We start from the raw sequence: 15857 nt of genomic DNA, 5'->3' as shown, positions 1-15857 counted from the left end.
TATATGTCTGTCTGTCTGTCTGTCTCAAGAGCTCACCCTGAAAGAGGGCAGAGTTCTTCACTCCTAGGCAAAGACAGCTCCACTCCCTGGCACTAAGAGATCTGGTCCAGAAAGTCTCAAGACAAAGACACTCAAAGGACCAAATTAAGGCCTCTATTAGTTGGTTTATTTAGAGTGGTATCTGAGCAAAACAGTTAAACATCAATAATGTGAAATGGAAAGAAAGCAACAAAAGCTACGGCATCAGCCAACATGATACTGCATTTCTGATGCCGGTAGTGCTTATTAGCTATTTCATTTTGAACAAATCCCTTTAACCTGAGCTTTATTTCATCAAAGGGATTAAGTATTTGCCTACCAGAGACTACTGCTGTTTCTGCATGAATTCAAAACAGTAAAAAGATAATAATCCTATGAAATTTGTTTGAAAAGTAGATACAGCAAAGAATTAAGGGCTCCTTCTTGGGAAGTTGACACAATCATCTTAACTTTGCAAGCCAGCTATGTGGTAGAATAGACTGAAGCCAAACTGACCTAGCACCACTTTTCCCAGGTCATAAATGAAAGAAAAGCCCTACTCCACATTCCCCTTAAAAAGCAGTGGAGAAGTAAAGCAACAAGGGCCAGCAGTGTGATGTTCACGTAGAAAAGATTTTTGGCCATCCCGATCAGTTTCAATTTATCTTATCTCACTGTTATCTTAGAACTCAAACTCAAACAGATTTGAACATGTGGTTCAACTATTTTCAGTGTCTTCTATCACGATGCACATGGTTTGCTTGAATCTCTTCCTCAGCCTTATTATTACTAGAAAACCAATTTTGCACTTAACATTCTAGACCTCTGAGCTGTTATAAGGGTCCTGCCTCAATGACTCAAATTTCTGACAGTAAGTTTCAATGACATCCCCACCACGTGAACCTTTCAATTCCACACGTGCACACACACACAGACAGCAACAATTTCCTAAACCTATACAAGTTATTACTTCTGTGGCTTTCCCCCTGCCTTACACAGAAGCAATAACTCACAAGGAGGCAGTTTCCAATGAAGGTCTTCATGAAACCTGAAATTCTCCATGCTGGTTACAGAAATGAAAGAGCCAGGGTTTTCTGGTATAGACCTCACTTAGCATAAGTTTAAGCATCTGCCATGAAGGGCTATGATACCCCTGTGGAGCATGCTTAGGTAACAAAATGATCCATCAATTCCAATAAAGATGGGTTCAGTCAACTGTTGAGACTCTTCCACCATCACTACCCAGTGTGTGGCTGGCAGGCAGGAAGTAAGCTGGGGACAGTGCCACCAGGAACCCTGTTCCTCATCCTTCCCTCTTTGTAGGCTCTGCCTCTGCTCCAACAACTGTGGGAAAATCTAAAGGAAATCCATTGGAAGAATGCCTAGTTATTGCCTTTGGGAATTCCAATTAACTCTCACTTTGGAGGTAGCTAGAAGGAACAGATGTAACACAAGCGGCCTGAGGACAGGACATTCAAGCTCTGGATCTTACTTGGGCTACCTACCCACATTCCCTAGATCACACTAGGTGAGTAAGAAATTTCTGGGCTTTTTGTATGAAAAAAATTAAAGCTGAAAAGAGAGAATTCTACAAAACACATGAAGGGCATTATACAAATAACAATAAAAAAGTCATCTGTCGCTTCTCACTTCAGGTAAGGACTATGTAAATGGGACTCAATATAGATAGAAGAATTTTATCTAAATGTATTGAAGAAGTGCTGATAAGAAGACATAATATACTGTTCAAACTTGACATGTGGCTGTGGAAATTTCCAGAACACAAGTTAACAATGTAGTTAGGAAAACATGTACTCCGTCAGTCTGTATTCTTTAAAAGGCAAACAAACAATTTACTCAATGTTTCCATTTTTACCCCACTCCTGGTATCTACTTTTTCAATTTTTTTTTTTTTTTTTTTTTTGGTCCAGATAAATGACAGTTATCAGGCTAACACCTCATAAGTAGGTCAATTAATTTGAGGCCTGGTCTTCAACCTATTAATTCTAAATTTTCCAAAGCTGCTCAAGGTAAAAGGGAAATAATGGTATATATCCAAGTTTTTAAATGAGGAGTACTTTGTAGAAGATGATTTATAAATTTCTACCCTTTGTACTATCACAGAAAATAACAAACTACACAAGCCAGAGAAACACTAGGGTGGGCTGAAATGCTCAGAAAGATGTGGAGTTTAAATACAAAGCAAACCTTCCTCTCCTAATAAATACTCAAAGTCAATCCCAACACTGCTCTGCTCAAAACCCTCCGCTGCCCCATCCTCACCTACAGAACAAAACATCAACGCCTTTACATGCGCACCCAGAACACACTTCTATAACCCATAACTCAGGCTCATTCCCACATTCGCCTCCCATCCTTCTTTCTTTCTGGGCAAATTCTATATGGTTCCCCTATCAACTGCTTTAAACCTTCCATGCCCTACAAAAGCCATGAACTCTCAGCATTATGACTATTAAAAGAGCCACTTATCTCAAACACAAAATTATGCTGCAGGTATTTTAACAGAGGACCTACTGGGTGGCAGGCCCTTAGCATAGCTTTACTTACACTCCTGCCTGCATATTCCCTCTCTTTCTTTACAGTGGGGACTGGTTTACACAGCATCTAAGAATATTTCCTCCTGGTCAGTATTAACTTTTATAAAAGAACAAATTATAATGATAAAGAAAAACCACCCCACTCCCAATAATCCTGTCGCAAAAGGAGTTTGAACTAGAAACTCAAATCCCAATATAAAGTTTACAGTGGCTGTTAAACTTGCAAGAGTGAAAGAGGAAGGCAGTTAAAATTATTCTCTCTTCAGGAGAGGGTGCTGCTTTTCATCAAATCATTCTATACAATAAACATGAATTCATTTAAAAAGTTACGTTTTTTCTTAATATGCAACTTGGCAGACCATCAAAAGCTTTTTTCCTCTCCTAAAAGGCAGGTAATGAACATTCTCAGTGATGAATAAATTATTTTAACGATATAAATGGAAACTTAAATGGTTAAAAGCTCTGTCCAAGATTACGCAGCCAGTTAAATCATTTTAGTAAGGTAATTTAGACAGGGTAAGACTTCAGAAATGTAGTTCTATATTCCTCCTATGTTAAGGGTCAAGTTCATGCTAAACAGAAAAAAAAAAGTATAAATATGACATTTACTAATGAGAAAAGGATAAACTAGTTAGAAAAAGGTATAAATTTAACAAAAAGTTAATGGCAATACAGTAGCTTAGAATACAGGTTTCTTAGCTTTGTTTAATCACTCAAACTGAACACAACAAATAGATAATACTATTTATAATATTCTCATTTTTATAATAGAATTTTCCAAATGTGGTTAAATTGTGGTTTAATTATTTCAGTGTAAGAAATTTCATATGATTGTATACGAATTAATAACTTTTAAGCAAAGGTAAATTTTAGCCTGGTCTATAGCTGAATGATCAAGGAAAATTAAGACAAAAATCGGGCAGTTTTTCTATAGTAGTAGTTCTAGGCAGAATTTTTTTTTTCTTTTGAGGGGTTAGAACCTACCAATAACAATAAAACATTCTATTCCCTGAGATAATAGCTCCTTCTCTCCAGATAAATCAACCCCAGTTTCAGGAAAAATAAAGCATCGTAGGCCCATTGTAGGGAAGGGAAAAGCTGAGAGAGATGCTGGGAGCCATGCATCCATTTCACTGTTATGTGATAATCATCTATCCAGAGCTCTTTATGCAGAGGAGGGAGGAAGTCTATACATATTCTTGGAAATGAATGATTTTAGCTTGCTAATCATGAACTTCAGTCTGACACTATTAACCTAACAAGTCAAAAGTATTAGCTTTAAGCCATAAAAATTCCACATACTATCTAGATTTTTTCAATACTTAAGACCCCTAAAAATAAAATGAGTAGAGGAAGAGCATGAAGACTGAACTCAGTAGGTACAACCACTCGCCTCATGTATAATCCACCAAAGGAAGGATTCCCATAGGGACCTGAAGGCTTTTGGTGAAAAACCTCTCTTCTCATCAGCATACAATTTGACACTTCCAGGAGATTACTCCCCCACTCCCATGCCTGAACTGTACACACATATTACCTTTTCATTACCCTCCCTAATGAGAATTTTAAAACATTTTTGTAATATTCACACTTTATTTACCATGTCAACACTGGGGGACAATGTGGGCAGGCTTAACCCAAAACAGCTGCCTCCCATGTAGTACAGGGATGATGTGATTTCACCAGCAAGGTATGCCTCTGGGACATCTCCTTAACCAGGGAAAAAAGTGACCCTTAGGACAAGAGAACTACTACCTCGAGACTTTAACCTGTATCTGCTACTACTTAAACAGCATCTTACTATGAGGTGAGTATGTTGTTTTCAATTTCTATGCCATGTTTTTTAAAAGCAAAGGCTGGTGAACCATGTTGAACTCTGAATGCTAAATGATCACCCAGGATGCTCAAGAAAAAACATTAATATTTTGGTTAACAGAATGAACCACAGGAGGATTATTAAGGTAAAATGCTAGAAGACAAACTGAACTTTGCACAAAAAATACCAAATGTATAGAGAACCGCCAAACATTTTTGGTGATTCCTAAGTGCTAGGCCTTAGACTTGCTGTCATAAATTACCTGGGAAGCATAATAAAAAACAGAACCTTGAATCTCTCTTGTGGACAGTGATCTAGCAGATCTAAAGTGGATCCCAGAAACTGCATTTCCAACCCACTTCTCTGGGGATTAAGATGCAACCAAAGTTTGGGAACAACTGCTTTAGGTCCTCACAGAGCCTGAGGGACTTCACTCACCACGGAAATACTGAATATCTGTCATTTATTCAACACACCAACTACTGCACAAAACCCTACTGAGCTAATGCTATTAGGGAGCCCCAGGAGAAACTGCTAAATAAACCACCTTTCACAGCACTTGATTCACTGTTTCAATATCCCAATAACCAGGAATTTTACCAAACGCATACTAAATGCTAAGAGTACACAAACACTTGTACGTACTAACCAATCTTCTGTACCTTTCTAAAGTAAAGCACAGTGTCCTGGCAAGAGTTTTGATATAACGATCAGAAGACAAGGGTTTGTTCTGAGTCACAGCTCTGTCTTCAACTGCCTGGTCTTGGCTAAACTGTATGACCACCAAGATCTCCACGCTGACTGGGGACAGAGAGCAGTGCTTAAGCCTAAATTACATATGGGTCCCCCTGTAATTCCAAAATGTCTGTGATTCCTCAAGGGTAAAGAATATAGACTTCAAAGACGGCAGAACTCAGCAGGAGCTGGAATAACCTGGCAAGACAGAAGCTGAAGGACAGAATTCCTTTAGATGGGCTCCAAAACATGAGATGACCACAGTTAAACTAAAAACGAGTGTGAAAGGGTATACCAGGAAGTAGGAGTTGCAAAAGCATACGCATAGACATTGGGAATAAGATCAGCTTACAACTAAAGAGCCAGTCTGACTACAGTGGAGAACAGCAATAGCACTGGCGTCACTGCTACAAAGCTCAGCCAGACGATAGGGTAAAACAGTAGAGAAACACCATCGAGTTTTGAGTGAGCAGTAACATGAGTAAAGTGGTGCTTTGTAAGAAAGTGGTGCTGACAACCATCACCAGTATAGACTAGAGGAGGGAAAAGACTTATTTATGGAATAGTATCCCAGGAAATGAAAAGGTTTAACTCAACTTCCAAATCATTCTTAAAGCTGTGAATACTAGAAAAACTTGGCTCAAGACATTGTACAGGAACACAGAATCTGCCTAATGGAAATAAGTAAACACAGAAAGAACAAGCAAGCAAAGGGGATGCTATATACTTGGGGGAAATGGTTTGCTTTGCCTGTTGGACAAATCTGGGCCAAACTGAGGATACCAGCTGTTATCTGATATTTTTACAGGAATCAAATAGGGGCGGGGAAAGTAGTAGCCTGCTGTTTACCCATTACCCTGACCCACATCTCAGAAAATCAGAAATTGATGTCACAGTATAAAAGCCACAAGGCTTTACTGTCCTTTCTTCCACATATTCAGCCCAAGCAGCTGGGCCCTAAAGAGAAAAGGCTGGATTATGAACAGTAAAGGAAGCAGCTGTCATCAACTGTCTCCTTGAAGGCCACAGGCATTTCTCCTATGGAGACCTATTTTCCCCTGCATTTCTACCTTCTTTTGGATCTTAGTGCAGTGAGGATATATAGTAAAATAACTGACACATTAGAATGAAGTAAGTGTAATTATTTCTGGAATGGAGAAAAGGATAGTTCCTGGGATGAGCCATCCTGACCATCTATTCCATTTTCTCTCAACCACAACTCAGGACCTCAGAACTAGGACAAATTAGCAGCACCCCTGGAAATCAATATAAATTGAGGTAGAGAAACCTGCAAAAATCTGTAGGATAGAGAGCACATGGTCTGAAGGTAACTGAACACTGGATGTCTTTTTAAAGAACACTTGTTACTTAATAGTATTAGTAAAAGATCTCTGACACAAATAAAAAGTATGCAGAGAAATATAACCAGAAAAAGTAGTTCAGACTGAAAAAACTTCAAAGCAAACTTAAGGCTTTGCCTTAGACTTTATTGGAAATCTGATTTTTCCCTTCACATTTTGATAATATACAGTAACCAGTTCATTTTCTGATTGGTGAATCTTTTCATAGGACATTTTCTTGCTCAAGAAATATCTAGAATTCTTGGACCTCTCATATCCTAGTATATTTGGGAACCACTATATACTTTCCTTTAGATAAGACAGGGGTGGTAGGCATTTTTCTTGGGGCCCAATAAATATAAAGAACGATGTGTCAAAACCACTCAGGGCTAATAAATTACCTTAACTGGTAATTCTAAAAAAGCAACTTTAAAGCACAAAAATGATACTGCATTTCTAGATACCTGAAAAAAATGGGCAAAAATCTTTTAGATCAGTCTCTAAGCAAGATGGATACTACAGTCAGCGTTGACTAACTTCCCTCTCACTACTTCAGGCTATCGCCTGAGCTGGTTTCTTAAATCAAGGGTGGAAAATAGGTTCACACTTGAGTCAATTGATAGAGGTTGTCTGGAACACTATTTTGAAAAATATTTGGGAGCCACATCTAGACTCTGTGAGAAAGAGTGCCATGATTGATTGGCAATGTCTGCACTGGGCAGGAGAGAGCAAATTGATGGTACACGTACTAAGAATTTGCCAGAGGCAACATCCCTCTTATTTTCTAAAGGAAAAGAAATGTACGCTGTGAATTGGATTAGCTCCCTCTCCAGAGAGAATCTACGTAAGAATTTCAAAGATTCACAAAAGCGGCAAAATATCTACAAAATTATTCACTGTATGTCTTAAAAACAAAAACAGAAAAAATAACCTGTGTCACGTAAGTTACTCCAGTCAGTCTCCTCAAAGCAAGCTGAATTTGCTAGAACAAACTACAACTCAAGCACCAAATCTAGCCTGCCACCTTTTTGTATAATCCATGAGCTAAGAATGGTTTTTACATTTTTTAACTTGGAAAAAATAAAAATAATATTTGTAACACAAACATCTTATCAAGTTTCACTGCCCATAAATAAAGTTTTATTGGACCACGGCTGCATCCATTTGTTTATGTAGTGGCTATTACTGCTTTCAAACTGTAAAGGCAGAGTTGAGAAGTTGTGACTGACTGCATGGCTCGCAAAATCTTGCTTATTTAATACCCAGACCTTTAGAGAAGAACAAGTCTAAGGTTTCCCCAAGTTATAGGGCAAGTAATTCTCTGTAAGGGAAGAAGATCTGATTCCATAGGCTTACTAAAATATTTATCTAAGAGAGTTGTTGCTCTGTCCCTTTGCGAATACATGAATGATTATATATAGTACTCTTGAACAGTTCCCCCCATCATGCAACAAACACCAAAATTCCACTATGTCTCCCAGGTAACTGTTTATATGGGCCCAAAAGGAAGAAAGGAAAAAACTACCAGTAAACCTTAATTTTTTTAAACTTCTGTTCTACAAGTAGATATAAAATTTTTTTTAACATACTTTTATTGTTTTGGTTTGAAGTCTCAGTCCATTCAGGGTGTTGATAGCTTTCTCTGCATCCTTGGGGTCAATGTAGTTCACAAAGCCATATCCCAAGCTCTGCCCTAATGAGAGGGAAGGGGAAAAAGGCATATATTAGTTCTACACTGCTGACAGAGATCGACTTTCATTTTGGCATATGGTCTTGTCATTAACACCAGCATATTTCCTCAACAGTAAAAATAACTCTCTATTAATTCTAGAAATATACATGAAGTCTTTTTGTTTCCTGTCTACTACATTTGCAAGTTTTAGAACTCAACAAGCAGTGCTGTTTAGGACAAAAAAAAACCCACACACATCCCCAAAGGATTCCATCATACATGCCCTGCCTGAGCCAGAGTATACCAGCAGCAAGACAATGCTCAGCTCCAGAAACTGTGGGGATAAATCTCTGTGCTATGGAAAGGGCTTAACAGGCAATACCTTTTCAGCTTCGGTTTCCTTAGCCATAAAATGGGAAGACAGAAAACATCAACCAAGAATCTGTCAGTGTTCTGTAAATTGTACCCTGACACATTTACAGCCTTTACCAAGTACAATTATGTCGGAGTCTAAAATGGTGAAGAACCATGTGTGGGCATGTATACGTGTAAGTTTATTTTAGAGGAGGGCTTATCTTCAAATACACTCAATCAAATTTCTCCAAAGAGGGTTTTATGATCTACATAAGAACAGGGAAATACGAACACAGAACATTTACAGTGATGACATCGAAGACAATGAGAACATATAGGAAAAGAAGAAATAGAACATAAACAAAAATAACAGGAGAAAAAAAGTCTGGAGTAAAAGTTGCTTAAAAGTGTTTGTTGTTGTTGCCACCCTCCCCCAATCATCTGAGCCCTCTCACTCCTGGCTAAGTGATGCCCTAAATCTCAGAAAATAGGAGCTATCAAAAGCAGCTGAATCAATGGAGTGCAAAGATAACTAAAGTCAATTGCAAAGGTATCAATTTTTCAATGAAGAAAGTTTCTCAGTTTGAAACGGCAAGAAACATTATACAGGTGACAAAAATGGGCATAAGAAAAGTTTGGTCTACAAAAGTCAAAACAAACTAAATGACGATTTCCCAGATGACCAAGGACAGTCCAAATGCTTTTACTAAGTTCTATTGTTGCATCGATTTCAAAGGGAAGTAAGGTATTTGTTCTTGATGGGGCACCGTAGGTACAAGTGGGTTTTTAAGACAGGTACTCTGGTTATCCTAATGTGGCTACTTGTTACTATGTAAACAAAAAGAGAAGGCTAAATATAGTGCCCAATATGAAAACTGGTGATTATATTTTGGGACCACAACCAGAATTTTGGATAATCACTGCTTGTACCCTCTTATCAAAATGTATTTTTTCCTGTGCGGTTTTTTTTTTTTTTTTTTTTTAAGAGAAAGGAATAGAGAGCTAAAAACTAATTAGGTTAATTTTATCTCACACTAAAATTGAGAGGTTTTATTTTATAGTTCTAGTAAAGAGTCACATGTGAAGCCACTGTATTTTTAAGCATTCAGCTTTTCATTAATTCAACATTTATCATGTGTCTACTGCATGCATTGTGCCCCTCTTATGAAAGTATGTTGCGGTCCTATTGTCATTAAGTAGAATTAAATAGGCTGAATGTAACAAAACCTGCTCAAAGAACCAGCTTACAGTGGAAAGAAGACAGATTTCAATACTGGTTCTGGTGTTTACTGGCTCTCAGCTGTGCAACTTTGAAGAAGCTACTTAACACCTCTCTGAACCACAGCTTCCTTGTCTCTAAAATGAGGATAATTTCTACCCAACTAGGTTGCTGAAGCAATGATGAAAATACTTATTAATGATGAAAGTAGATCATCACCCTAGTCAAAAGATAACATGAGAAAAAAATAACAAGCTTACTGTTAAAGATTTTAAGTGTATTCATTTAAAGTTAAATAAAAAAGATGCTACAAATATAAGAGAAAAAGAAAAGGGCAACACAAACATATCATAGTTTTGTCACACTGCTATTCTATGACAAAATAAATCAATTATATCCGCATAGTCTAATTGCCCTTTCTACTGATAGATACTACTCCTCCTGCATCTTAGCAGCTTCTAACCCCAGTGCATTCTCAACCTTGACTGCAATGGAATCATCCAGAAAGCTTTAAAAAAAAAACAAAACAAAAACACCCTGATCCCCAAATCCCACTCCCAAAGATATATATACACACACACATACACACACACATATACGTGTGTGTATACATGTATATGTATATGTATATGTATGTATATGAGATGAGATCTCACTACGTTGGCTGGGCCATGCTTGAACTCCCGGGCTCAAGCGATCCTCCCACCTTGGGCTCTGATTTTATCAGTCTGTCGTGAAGCAGTGGTACTAGCTTTTTAAAACCCTGGTGACTAACGTACAGCCGCCATGTTGAGAAATCACTGCATTTAATGGTGAGAACCACGGTGGGGCTACAACGGGGCTACTGGGAGGTCTAAGAAAGGTCTTGTAGGGATGACTGCCGTTTCATAGCCATGTTGTTTAGATACATATGGATGTGTTTCTTCTAAAATCTTCAAGTTACCTATTACTTCAAAGAAACAGTTTACTGGCCTCCTGAGGTCAGTCTGGGGCACAGAAGTGCCCGCTGAGATTAGATCAGTGGGTAAAGTGAAAAACCTGTCTTGCTTACTTCCTACTTAGCTGTTTCCCACTCTGGCCTCTGAACTCTTAAATCTGGGCCTGCTGTAGACACGCAAATGTTTGCTAAATGAAAGAATGAGAAACTTACTGATGTTATTTAACCAAAGGTATTACCACCACCACCACCACCACCACCACAGGACCCAACCATCAGATGGGTCTTCCACGTGACACCCTCAAGCAATCATGACTGGCTATGATGAGTCAAATATCTAATATCTGTTAGATACTCAGAAATATTTACCTAATATTTATCTAATATTTACCTAATATCTGTTGTTTATACTCAGAAATATTTATCCGCAAATGACTCTGCCTCCTTGTAAAAAGTTTCTTACTTGCCTAGTGGTATTATTAGGATGAGTGCCACTCACAATATGTTTGAGGTAAGCAAAACTGTATTATTACCCTGAGCAAAATAATATGAAAGAGGGTATCTGCTATTAAAAGACTGTATTTCTAAACCTACCGTCGTTGGTGTATTAAAATGTTGGCACTGTAACAAAAGGGAGTTAGAACTTTAAATTACTTCACAGTGAAAATCTGTAATCAAGGCAGCAAATACTTATTGGATGTTTAAAATATATTAAGGGCATCACAGATGATACCAAGATAGGCAAGCCTCCCGATTCTCACCTTTTAGCTACATGGTATTTTACTGTTTAATTGTAGCTTCACATTAACCATGTTCGGTATTCAGATTCTTCTCCTACAAGGTAGAAATGATATCTGAAGCTTGGCAAGGTCAATCAGCTTCTACAAATCAAAAAGGCAGGGAGGAAGTAGTAAAGTCAGGACTTAAAGTCAGGACTCTCAAATGCTGTGCTCTTCTCCACTCAATTAACAACTAGTTTATACCTGAACTGAGACTTCAGGCATATTACATATAAGCCCAGGACTAGTTTGTACCCAATATGCCTGAATAATAATGTAACCAGGCACTTCTGACACTTTTACCACAAAAGATGCTTCTTGGCTGACTATTATCTCAAACTTCTGTACCTTTTGCACAAATACCACTTTTACTATATATGAATTTCTGTGCCGTTATTCATTCCTATGACAACATAAATTGCATCTTATTTATATAGTGCATATTTCTGGTGATAAGTGACTGCACAGTTTTTAAAAATAAAAGCAGTAGCAAAGCAAACATTAAAAAAAAAAAATACCTAACCTACCCTTTTCCCACTCTTGTATTCATCAGTAACAGTCATGGGCCACAATGGAAGTCTTGGAAACCAAGCAACATTTATCCTTATCATCCAAACCTATTTTTCAAGTCTCTCTGAATTTAGAATGTGCATACTGATAATCCCCAAACTAAGACTCATTTCTTTAAAAAATTTTTATAAAATGCTCCATTTAAATTCCAAGTGTAACCATTATGGAAACCAACATGATTAAAAGACTGTTCTGACCAGAATGACAAAGCTAAGGCTCTTCAAAAAAAAAAGTCTTTAAACGCTAAAAACTTTGCCTGGTAACTGAACATAAAGAATAGGGTCAACGCCATGTGTCCTCAGCTATTCTCAAAAGCTACCTGTGGTCACGTGTTCTTAAGAATATTCAAAACCATTAATCCGAATCTTTTTTCTTTCGAGACAAGGTCTCTCTCTCTGTCGTCCAGGCTGGAGGGCAGTGGCACAATTTCGGCTCACTGTAACAGCCGCCTCCTGGGTTCAAGCGAATCTTCTGCCTCAGCCTCCCAAGTAGCTGGGATTACAGACATGCACCACCACACCCAGCTACTTTTTGTATTTTTAGTAGAGACAGGGTTTCACCATGTAGGCCAGGCTGGTCTCAAACTCCTGGCTTCAACTGATCCACCAACCTCGGCCTCCCAATGTGCTGGGATTACAGGCGTGAGCCACCGTACCTGGCCCCAAGTCTTGATTCTAATTGCCTTGGTACGGATTCTAGAACTTTGTTATATTCTGTGCTGCACTATGGTGTATGAATGCCTTTTGTTTTACACCCTTCTTTTTAATCTAACATATATGCCACAGAAAAGAAATCCCTCTTCACAAGAGATAGAAAAATAGCTTATAAAATGCTCCTGGCACAACGCAAACAGTTATAAACAGGCTGGTAGAAATCATGGTCCAGGGATCTATATCACAGAGCTGAAGCACTCCACAGGCCTCTGAAGAGGACCAAAGACTACTGAGCACAGGGGTCAGAGCAAGGAGAGGAAAACAGGAAGACAGCCCGTTTAGTGGCAGAGTGCTACTGTGGGAAACCCAGTAAACGCCAATTTATCCCAAACTGTGCGTAATTCAAAGCATCAGCCATTCCCCTGCCACCTACATTGCTTGTAATACCCTACTTTAATTAAAATTTTAATTGTATATTTTAATTAGAAATACACAATCTTCTGGACCTCTTTCATTCAAAGGTCACTTTATTTAGTCTTTTCTATTTTAAATTACTACCAATGTTCAGAAAAATCAAATTACCCCCTCAGGTTTAAAGGTAAAGGCAACAGACATTGATTAATTCTTGATTAAAAGATACATTAATTTTATCTAACCAATATTAAACGAGACCCTCAACACAAAATTGTGGAAAATAAAATTTTGTATTAAAAAAACACCAAAAAACAAGAGTCACCCTACAAATTTCTCATGTAAAATAAGCATTCAATAACTATGGGAACCATACTTTTTGTTAGGCCTTGAGAATTCAAAAGAGAAAAAGTTCTTTCTCATAAAGCCTATATTCTGACAAGTGGAGATACAAACACATTCTACAGGGTATTAGAAGAAAATAGAGCTAAGGAGAAAAAAAGCAGCAGGGGATGAGAGTGGGGAGGGGAGGGGCAGGGCTGCTGTTCAAATACAGTGGTCAGAGCAGGCCCCATTCTGCAGGTAACATTTGATCCAAGGCTTGAAGGAATTAGCTCAAGTCTAACAGTGAAGATGTGCAAGACTTATTCCATTCCAAGTTCTGCCATACATGCATCACATTCTGCCAGTTCTACCATCTAAATCAGTCCTTTGTCTGCATTAGCATTGGTTCTGTATTATCCTGGCCCTGATTATTGCTACACTATCCTAATAGGACACCCCTTGCTTAGACTCCCGTTAATTCCAAAAACAGCCATCCTCCACCAAAATACTGTCCAGGAGAACTTCCTAAAACACAAATCTAACCATACTCTGGTTTCCAGTCACTGTCAGTTTTGTGTTCACTTCTACTTTTGCTCATCTTCCACCACTCCTACACATACACCCTAGGTCTGGAACACAGCTCTCCAACTAGTCAACTCCCATGTATCCTTTGAGACTATCTGAAGTCATTTCCTGCCACAACTTGCCCCTTCCCCGATGCACACTGTCTAGTCCTCCCACAGCTTCTTATATTATTCCGTTATCTTGCTATGTATGCCTGGGGTTTTGGATGCTCCCTCACTAGACTGCCGAGCAAGGGCAAGCAGAACATAGTTCCTGACAAACAGGACCCTAAGACAGATCATTAAATGTTCTGTGAAGGACTGAATGAACAACAAATGAAGGAACAGCAGCATCTGCCCTCTAGGAGCCTGTGGTTTAGGACAGTTGCCCTTATAAACATGTTTCTCATGTCCCTACATTGTACCAGATGGATTACAGAACATGTGGAGGCAAGATGCTGAAATGCTATAGTATTCTGCCTTCATAAGGAAGTCATATGAGTTTTAAATAGTTCGTGTAAAATTGTTCATATGAAAAATTTCTACAAATACCATTAAGATGAAGTCTCAATTTTAAAAAATGTCATCTAGAGTAATTTGATAGATTTACATAAATCTGTTTCACAAATCTGTAAGTATGAATTACGGGATGTCAGCATATAATTTTGTTGAAAGTACTTTTTCACTAATATAATTAAGTCTGCCGAGACTATTCATGTACAAGTCAAATAAAATGCAGAGTGAATTCTGTAAAAACCTGGTAGTTGAATCAACAATAAAAGGTGACTACACTGATTGATGTGTATCTATTATTTCATTTAGAGCAGTAGTAATGTTTTATGAAATAGAAGAATAAAAGCAGTGTGGGTCTTTTTCAAATCCCACAGTTAGCAGAAACAGGTCACTATGGTCCTCTCTGTCAAGCAAGATTTGCAACCTGAGGTTTAAAAATGCAATACTTTTAAAAGCAAAATGGAAGGATTTGCTTTCTCCAAACACAACCCTAATACAGCATTAAACTGCATGCCTTAACAACAACAACAACAAAAGCAAATAATTTGATTTGCAAAAACAAGTTTTCATTACAAGGGGGGAAAATTTTTGTTTTTAATAAAGACCCTGTTCCTTCCTAATATCCTTCCTCTCTCCTTCCTCAAACACACAATGAAGTTGCAAATATGTTGTATTTCTTCCGATGGACTTACTGTTCTTGGGCACTCATTATGTGTGTCTGTTCAGACAGGCTGTGCACTGCAACTCTGGCACCAAAGCAACTTGCACCAGACTTTGCAAAGGAGCTTTCTTAGTATCTCAGATTTGATACACAGCAAAATCATGTGGGTACCACACAGCAGGGAAAAGGTTTGAGAGAATCTTAGAACAGAGGGATGCAATTCTCTCTAGACACGTTTTTCTCCACATTTTAATTCCTGACTTAACCCGAGTCTCCTCAAATGTAGCATGCCAGATGCAGCAGGTCGTTCCATTTAAACACTCAAGTTAACGTGGGTCAAGTTAAACAGGTCCCCCTTGCTGCCCTCTAATGAGTAAGATCAAATTGTGAGATGGAGGGCTGCTGAGATCCCATTACTACAGTCCAAGCCAGCCTTCCTGAAAGCTGGGAGCATTTCTACCAGCTTCCCAAAGGACATTACCAGGGATTATCACAAGGATGGAGAATTCAACCTAGACACTCACATAATACAGAAAACAGATGGCTCACTCGAAGACTCATCTTCCACCCAAATGCTAATAAAGCTGGCCTGAGACTGAAAGGCCCCAATGTTTCTAAATGATTTTCAGGACTTTACAGACACATGGAGCTAATATAGAAGAGTTTATAACTTTTCTGCTGCAATCAAAGTTGTAAATAGTGATCGTTTGGTAAATATTACCTAGGCAGCCTAA

General features: G+C 38.3%; 1 protein-coding gene across 41 annotated transcripts in view; it reads right to left on the bottom strand.

Annotated features, from left to right (window-relative positions):
- ELAVL2 (ELAV like RNA binding protein 2) overlaps window positions 1–15857 on the bottom strand; it is a 159220-nt gene that overhangs the window by 31780 nt on the left and 111583 nt on the right. For all 41 annotated transcript variants that reach the window (XM_015437097.4, XM_074018109.1, XM_074018110.1 and 38 more), the window contains one exon: window positions 8057–8160. In XM_015437097.4, coding sequence (XP_015292583.1) covers window positions 8057–8160 — 104 coding nt within the window. The remainder of the gene's footprint in view (window positions 1–8056; window positions 8161–15857) is intronic.

This window comes from Macaca fascicularis, chromosome 15, assembly GCF_037993035.2.
Source record: "Macaca fascicularis isolate 582-1 chromosome 15, T2T-MFA8v1.1".
NCBI classification, from domain to species: Eukaryota; Metazoa; Chordata; class Mammalia; order Primates; family Cercopithecidae; genus Macaca; species Macaca fascicularis.
This window is presented reverse-complemented; position numbering and strand designations above follow the sequence as displayed.